Source organism: Prenolepis imparis, unplaced genomic scaffold, assembly GCF_030444845.1.
Source record: "Prenolepis imparis isolate NDT839.2.m4 unplaced genomic scaffold, iyPreImpa1.0 SCAF_5, whole genome shotgun sequence".
Classification (NCBI taxonomy): domain Eukaryota; kingdom Metazoa; phylum Arthropoda; class Insecta; order Hymenoptera; family Formicidae; genus Prenolepis; species Prenolepis imparis.
Genome location: NW_028141163.1, coordinates 10,517,785 through 10,525,736, shown reverse-complemented (window position 1 = coordinate 10,525,736; position 7,952 = coordinate 10,517,785). Strand labels below are relative to the sequence as shown.

General features: G+C 33.8%; 1 protein-coding gene across 1 annotated transcript; it reads right to left on the bottom strand.

Moving 5' to 3' along the window:
- Positions 1-3,023: 3,023 nt before the first annotated feature.
- On the bottom strand, positions 3,024-7,498 carry Ppv (Protein phosphatase V). The gene is made up of 7 exons (XM_083037595.1): positions 7,254-7,498; positions 6,981-7,076; positions 6,557-6,764; positions 6,385-6,464; positions 6,201-6,306; positions 5,874-6,035; positions 3,024-5,765 (listed from the first exon to the last, which is right to left on the bottom strand). The coding sequence occupies exons 1-7, from the start codon at positions 7,320-7,322 to the stop codon at positions 5,575-5,577; spliced, it is 912 nt and encodes a 303-aa protein (XP_082893721.1). The 5' UTR covers positions 7,323-7,498; the 3' UTR covers positions 3,024-5,574.
- Between the last annotated feature and the right edge of the window lie 454 nt (positions 7,499-7,952).

The window sequence follows — 7,952 nt, the reverse complement described above, 5'->3', positions numbered from 1 at the left end:
TTTTACTTGTATTTCAAAAGAACTTAATTTAATTGCTTAGTTAAAAAATAATTTAATTTTGAAAATTTAGATTTGAAGGAATATAATTCTGAAAATTAAATAATAGTAGTAGTTGTAAATGCAAGAAAAATATTATAATATTAGATCCAATTAAAGTTATTTCTTTTCAAAAAAACCAAGTTTTAGTCAAAAGTTCGGAAGCTGAAAGGAGCGATAATCAGTATGTATGTGTGTATGTGAATGTTCATATATACTGTTTAGATATTTTATAAAAAAAATGTGTCGATGTCTGGGAATACAGCAACTGCTTACGGGAAAGCTAAAGCGTTGGATCAGCAAGACTTAGGGCATTATATTACAAAGAGTATTATCATGCCCAACCCTTTAATATTTAAGTGCGAGTGAGAGTCTATCGAGCAAAAGAATGATAGAAAAAAAAAGAAATCTAATGAAAAAGAACAAAAAAATGAAAAAAAAAAAAAACGCAAAAACCAGCACGCGCCTCTCGTTTGTGGGTTCAACTTTGTGTACATATTGTACGAAAAGTTTAATAATAATTATGTTGAAAGTACTAGTCCTGTCTTTGTATAATTCCGTGTTATATACTCGTGCTCGCGAAAGCCGCAAGCAATGCCGCCGCCTTGTTTTGTCAAATTACGGGGAAGTGAACGAAATTTTTTTTTCGCATTTTTTCTCTTTTATTATTTCTCGCATTTATCGGCAATTTTAAATATGAACAGATATATTTTAAACTGTGATTGTCTCTTTAAAAACGAGAATATATACATTGTTTAATGTTTAAAAACTAAAACTTTGTACAAGTTTTAAGACCATCTTTATTAGAAAAATCTCTGAGTAAAATTTAATAAAATTTCGAAAAACTATCGTAATTTTTATACGCAGAAAAGAGAAATTTTATATATTTTTTTAAATTATACACAAAGAGAATTTTCTCTTAGAGTTTACCTTGAAAATCATGGTAATCGTGAGACAATATATGGTATGGAAAGAATTTTATGAGAATTTCTCTGATTAATATTTATCACAATAAAAAATAATAATATCTATCACAATAAAGTATAAAATATGTTTGATTAATTTTACTAAACTGTATAGTTCTTTCTAAGAGAAATTCTAAGAGAAAATTCTTTCCGTGTAGAATTTCTTTTTTAATAATATTTCGAAATTTTAATTGCACATTTTCATTCAAATATTACTTTTTTTAAACATTGATTTCTTTCGATTTCAAACATAACACACACTGTAAGAACAGTGTGATGTTGTGGAAATGATTTATCAATCGCATTAGTCATGATATATATACGTAATCTTAGAATTTTAATTGCATTTAATTAATTAACCAGTACTGAATTTATTACAACTACATTAAATTTGATTTTATTTAAATTACATCTATTAATGTAACTTTTTTTCACTTTTTCTTCGCATTTTTTAAATAAGAAATTTGCATGTATTGGATATATATATCTTTCACTTCCTCTTAATCGAGATGAACGAATTGGTGCGCAACCCTTGTTGCAATTATATCGAAAGAGGCACGAGAAGAAATGCAAATGTTTAACCCAGAAACGACGGTCGAGAAGAGAAGTAAAAAAAAGCCGGATTGGCTAGAGAAAGAAAAAGATACTTTTTCAATGAGTGAGTCAAAAGTTACCAATTTCTACCTACGTTTAGGGAAGAAGTATGTTTTATTATCTCGTTTATCTTCGATTATATTCCTTTTGTAATTGAGATTTCGGCACCATTGCGTGAATCGCCGTTCTGTCGGGAACCGAGTGTCGCCCTTTCACGATGTCGAAAACGTCTTGTCCATCACAATAATTTTGTGATAAATTTCTTCTGATATAGCGCTGCCGAGACATGTATAATGTGCTTTTCATCGTGAACCCTTTTTCTACCGCACAGCGAGGAGCACATTGATAAAAGTCAATTATGCTGTTATATGCATTACGTTTGATAATAGAAATTATATAATATAATGTCTCTTTCCTCTCTCTGTTTTCTGACGAATGAAAAATTTCGTACAACTTTCTAGATTATAGAGCAAGTACTTTTCAATATTTTGTATATATAGATTTAATGATAGATACGCGGAGTACGAATAATCATAAGACTGATAAAGATTGTAAATTTCGATACGTTGATAAAATCATGTTACTTGTTGGACTTAGAATATTAATCAAATTCTACACAATTTCTTTTTACAAGGTATTTAAATTATTGACATTTTAAATATCATTTTTTCTCGATATGTTAGAAAACTTCGCGCGTACCAACAATGAAATTCGCTCATTGCATTCTGTTGCTTGCATTTGTTGCTATTCAAATTCCATTATAAAATTATTACGAAATTCTCATATATATGTAATGATGTAATGTAATGTGTGAGTTACATAATAAGTGCAATTCTACTAAATTGATCAAAATTATTACGAATGAATAGAAGCGCAGTGTAGAGACGAAAAGAAAGTAATTAATTTCGCTAGAATGAACAAGAGCATGTAGCGTAATTCCACCAATTTAATCATGGGCTTTCGGTTTCAGGCGAAACAGGCCAAATTTCACGCATGGCGCATGCGAACCCCCCCTGTATTTTTATGAATAAATAAGATATTTAAAGAAGAAAAAAAGAGAGAAGTAAATCTGAAGTCTGTTTGGAGATGCCTTTCATAGGGATTATAAATGTAGATAATATATTATACATAATGAACATAAATACGCTATATTATTATATATAAATATATATATATATATATATAAATATAGGAGTAAATAGAATTATTATATATATATATGATGAAAATAATATTATTACGAGTAAATATATATATATATATAAACTGATTAAAGATTAATAAAAAAAAAACTCGTCCGCCGTTTAATCACGTTCTTATACCACTCTCCTATTATATTGCTCCTTATTTCATTTGTACTTATTTTCTCTATTATAATCACTTACATCTTACATATATCAGGAATATTACTGGCAATGCAGTCAAGTGCAATTTTTCACGCATTTTTATTACAGACGTTCTTCATTACATTAACATAACAAAGTCTATACTTTCAAGGTACATGATGATCGTTTTAAAATGATGTCTACCTGTGAGATCTTTAAGGATTATGCGCAGTGTTCAAGCTCCCGCACGGAGCACATTAAGCTAAATTAGTCTTCGTTATTTTATTTATCTTGCAAATTGTCTTTATTTGTTCTCTCTCTCTCTCTCGCGAGTTTGCCGATTTTATTATAATTATCGAGTCGTCGCAAGCGCTTGGACACTTCGATAAGATTAAAGCGATCACAGACAGAGGCATTTCGGAAGAGGAAACGCCGCGAACACCCCGATAATTGATACAGAGACTAATACTTTTTCAGGATTTCTATGATACCCGTATCGCACATAGGGCATTCCCGTCGTTACGACTCCATTTCACGACTCGGAGGCTGCAAATGTAGCGAGTCGAGTTTGTAACGCAAGCTCCGTGTCTCGTTTCGTTCTTTCGGGAATACGCTCTTTTACCTAATGTAATATATTATTCGTGTAAAATATTGCGTAATTGTACGTACGTTGCAATAAATGTATTAGACAAATAGATAATATCTTGCGCGCGTGATGTAAAATATAAGACCTAATAAAAGGAGTAGAGGGGTATAGTAAAATTGTAAAACGTAAACATCGTAGAAAAGTTTCACGAAAAAAAACAAAAAAAAACAAAAAACATTTGTTCCAAATATACATCATAGCAGGAAGTTTGCGGAATAGAGTATTAAAAGAGAAATGGTAAAAAGAAATTTTTTTAGTACGTTCTCGTTAAGCTCTGATATTTGTATGACTCTTCGTCCTTATGTTAGTTCGTCTATGATTATCTGTCAATAAGAAAGCATTTATACTTCTAGTAGACCGTCATGTTATAGTTCTGAAGGCACTGTTCAAAAGTTTATTATATTTCTTAAAATAACGGGTCTTCACAAAACCACCATAATGTGACAAGGAGAGTCGTTATAAACATCGACATGACCATTGCACACGCCTCCTTCGATCTATATCACAAAATTCAAAATAGAGTAGTCTCAACTTGACAGCCAGTGCCACAATGCCAATGCCGTATTTGTCGGGTCTGTGATCGGTTAGGAATTATCGTGAGCTAGCAAAAATCGATGGTCAGAATTCAGGCTTATATGATACGCAATGGCCGGTGCATTCCATTAATTATGTCATATCAATATCGTTATTATTATATTACACAAACGCTTATTAATTTAGAGGCACATTGCAAGGGTCTCGGTTTTTTTTTTTTTCCTTTTAAAGTTGCTCCCTACATTAATGAACTTATGACAATTAGCTAATTACGATTATTTAGTACGACAGCGATTTGGCATACAATATTGGAAACTCTGTACAAAGATTCGGAGAATACAATAGTATTTGAAAATATTGCTTTGTACATATATATATATATATTATATATAGAGAGAAGTGCGGCGAAAACAAACGGTGGATACTTTTTTGAAAAGAAATATCAATATGTATCTAGAAATGTGCTTTACAAGTAATATTGAGCTCAGAATTTCTTAAAATTAAGCGTAAAAAATGTCATGTGCATAAAAATAATAAGGAAAACTTCTATAGATGGATTAACGATCCGGATTTCCTTATCTAGGCAGGAAATTTTGGCTCTACCGCTACACGCTATTTGTACCTCGGCGAAAAAGAGCCGAATTTACGATTTTGCTACTAAGAACACTGATTGCGCGTCTAGAAGAAAAAAAGAACTGCACGCAGCACACACAGTACTTAAATCAGAAACAGATCATTTACATGTTCAGGAAGACCTTAACAGTACTATATATGCTCACGCTTTAATAAACCTGAATTCTACGCACGATTGCAATCAAAGAAGCATTCACTGTACTCAGAGAGTGTACTTTGCCGGAATGTTTTTGAATGTGGTATATTTCCTCTTTTTTTTCTTTTTTTATTTAATCGTTTGCACACAGCACTGGACTATTTGTGTTATTCACGTTCATAAATTATTTAAAAGCTCTTAGTCTTTTGAACATTAAAGTCCAGGATGCTGCTCTGAGATATGAATGCTCTATAGGATGTACACAGTAGACAGCAAAAGCGTCTAGACCACAGAATGTTCACATTTACTCTGGTGCAAAATATTGTTTTTTTTTCCTCGAACTACAAAAATCAGGCTGATACAATGGCAGATAATATTTATATATTATAAAAGTTAGCTTTATAACATGTAAAACCTGATAAAGTTCTTAAAAAATCTAGAGAACATTCCCTGAACAAGAGCAATCACACGACAATTCAGTCCTCGAAGTATCGCATTTCGATCATATAATGCATCAAACAATTTTTTGTTCTTTTTTATCTTTTTTAAAGAAATCAAAATTCTAGAGCATTACCGGCCTGTGATATATTTGATCATTCCGTCATAGTACCAGCCTGGGTCCGATCAATCTAGTCATGTGATTCCGTAAAGTCTAGACACAGACACTTCTCTCCTGCGTCCGTACAAATGAGCCACTAAGTTAGATCACAAAAAGTACGGTGTGGGCGTTAGAGGTGGGATTACTCTCTCGGAATCAGGCACTGCCTGGAACAGCACGGGTGTTCTCTGATCCACTGTTGTAAACTGCATGATACTAGCTACGTTACCGCACCGGTAACAATAATTTGGGGCTGACCACACTGTGACGAGTTTGTCATTAAACATGTACCTATAACCTGTCAAAAAATAAGAAGTACATATTATCTGTATATATTTTCCATGTCCAAAGAGAGTACAATGGAAATTGTTATATTATTGGAATATTTATAAACGAAAAAACATACCTTCTTGAACTAGTTGATGTGCCCTACAGATGAGTTTAAGATCGTTTACTTCCATGAACATGTAAGTCACTTTACTGCCAAACAACCAACCTGCACCACGCGGGCTTACTGTCCATGTTTCTACATCCTCTGGATCAGACCAGACCAAATCACAGAAAGCACCTATAATACAGTAATTAAGCAAAAAAAATTCAATATTGTTTTGTAAGAATAATTTGCCTAATTATGTAATATTTATAAAAATGCAGAATGTCTCTCAAATATTATTTTATATAAATAATATATTTTAATTATATCATTATATTGTATATTAATTATATTATATACCTTTGTGTGGAATCTCTTGATTCCTTTCAATCGTTCTAATTTGATCTAGTGTTCTAATCGCTGGAGATAATCCACCATGTACACAAAGAACCTGTTCATCAATTAACTGTAACAAAACATTTCATTCAAGTTGTGTAGAGAAAAATTGTAAAATTTGGAGAAAATCTTTTATAAGAATACTTACGGCAGCAACTGTGAGCAAATCAAATACCCTACAACAGTACTTCCATGCATTAGCATTACCATACTTGTTTTGGCATTCATCTATAACAGATGATAAAAGGAGCAATAAAATCAGAGAGCTCTTGGTATGTAAGTAAACATAGAATAATAGAAAAAAATTGAGCTACACTCACCGTAAAATCCATAAACATGAGTGATTTGTCTAGATTCGTGATTACCGCGAAGTAGTGTTATCCTATCGGACCATTTAGCTTTGAGTGTAAGCAGCCGAGTAAACGTTTCTAAACTGTAGTAGCCTCGATCGACAAAGTCTCCCAGAAATATGTAATTCGTATCTGGTACAGGGCCACCGTTGCGAAACAGTTCCTCTAAATCGTAAAACTGCAACAACGCAAGAGATATGAGATACATAATTGAGCCATGACTGTGTACATAAATGTGCAGAATTATAAAATCGGGGGAAATTGCAAGAGAAATGAGAAGATAACTGGATTTTAACGCGATTCCTTAGGCTTTGAACCAAGATACAATCCTACGAATTGCGACGAACTGGTGACACTCCAATCTTAAGGTTAGGGAGTACGACCATTATATTACCTGACCGTGGATGTCCCCGCATACTGTCACCGGGGTGGACACAGGCTGGATGTTGGACTCCTCCAGCAACAGGTCACATACCATGTCACAGAGTTTCTGTCGGCAAAAATCGCAAGAATTAACATGATCGTCACATTGGGAGGGGAAAGGCAAGAAGATATGAACGCGCAGGACGCAGGGAAACGGGCGAGTAACCTTATCGCGCGTTATTATCACCGTTCAATCGCACGGGGAGACGGATCCGCCGTGGTAGGCGCGCGCGTGTATTTTTACCTTGAGGTCATACTCGGGCAGGTATTTGCACTCTTTCGCGATCTCTATCCATTTATCGATGTCTGACATTTTGGATTCACACTGTAAGAAAATACTAATCGCGCCCCCATAGAGTTATATACATGTACGTCGTCCGTACGCGCCCAACGTTGCTGGTTGCTGGAACTCGCACGGGGAGATGATGGAAGCGCTCTCGACGGTTAAAAAATCGAGCGGACGCGCATTGAAGCTCTCGCCTCATGAAGACGCGCTCCAAGGTTTGTTCCTTTTTAGGGACGCTCTCTCGCATTAACGTAGCGAATATATATTTTTATTTATTACACATATTTATATTATATTTATATATATATTTTATTTATACATTTATGTACATATTTATATTAATATATTTTTATTTTAAATACTTTATTTATATATAATATAAAGAGAGAAAGAAAAAAAGATTAAAAGAAGCCGTAGAGTCCGCAATAAATAGGCGAAAAATCGATCGCGTACTATAATAAGTAAGAAGCCCAGCTGATATCGCGACGCATCGATTATTGCTTCGTCCGCTTCGTCGGAAACGAGTGTCGCTCGTCGAATTTCCGTCACGCGCGCGAATATAATACACATACGAAGGGAGACGCGCGGAGTAAAAATGTCAGCGTCGACGGAGACGATATGGATTTTATCTCGTGGCCGCCAAAAGTGGGTCACGAC

Coding starts and splice junctions, on each gene's coding strand:
- Ppv (XM_083037595.1), bottom strand. CDS start 7,322: ATGTCAGACATCGATAAATGGATAGAGATCGCGAAAGAGTGCAAATAC. Junction 6,465..6,556: donor TCATGTTTATGGATTTTACG/GTGAGTGTAGCT, acceptor CATCTGTTATAG/ATGAATGCCAAAACAAGTAT. Junction 6,036..6,200: donor TCAAGAGATTCCACACAAAG/GTATATAATATA, acceptor ACTGTATTATAG/GTGCTTTCTGTGATTTGGTC.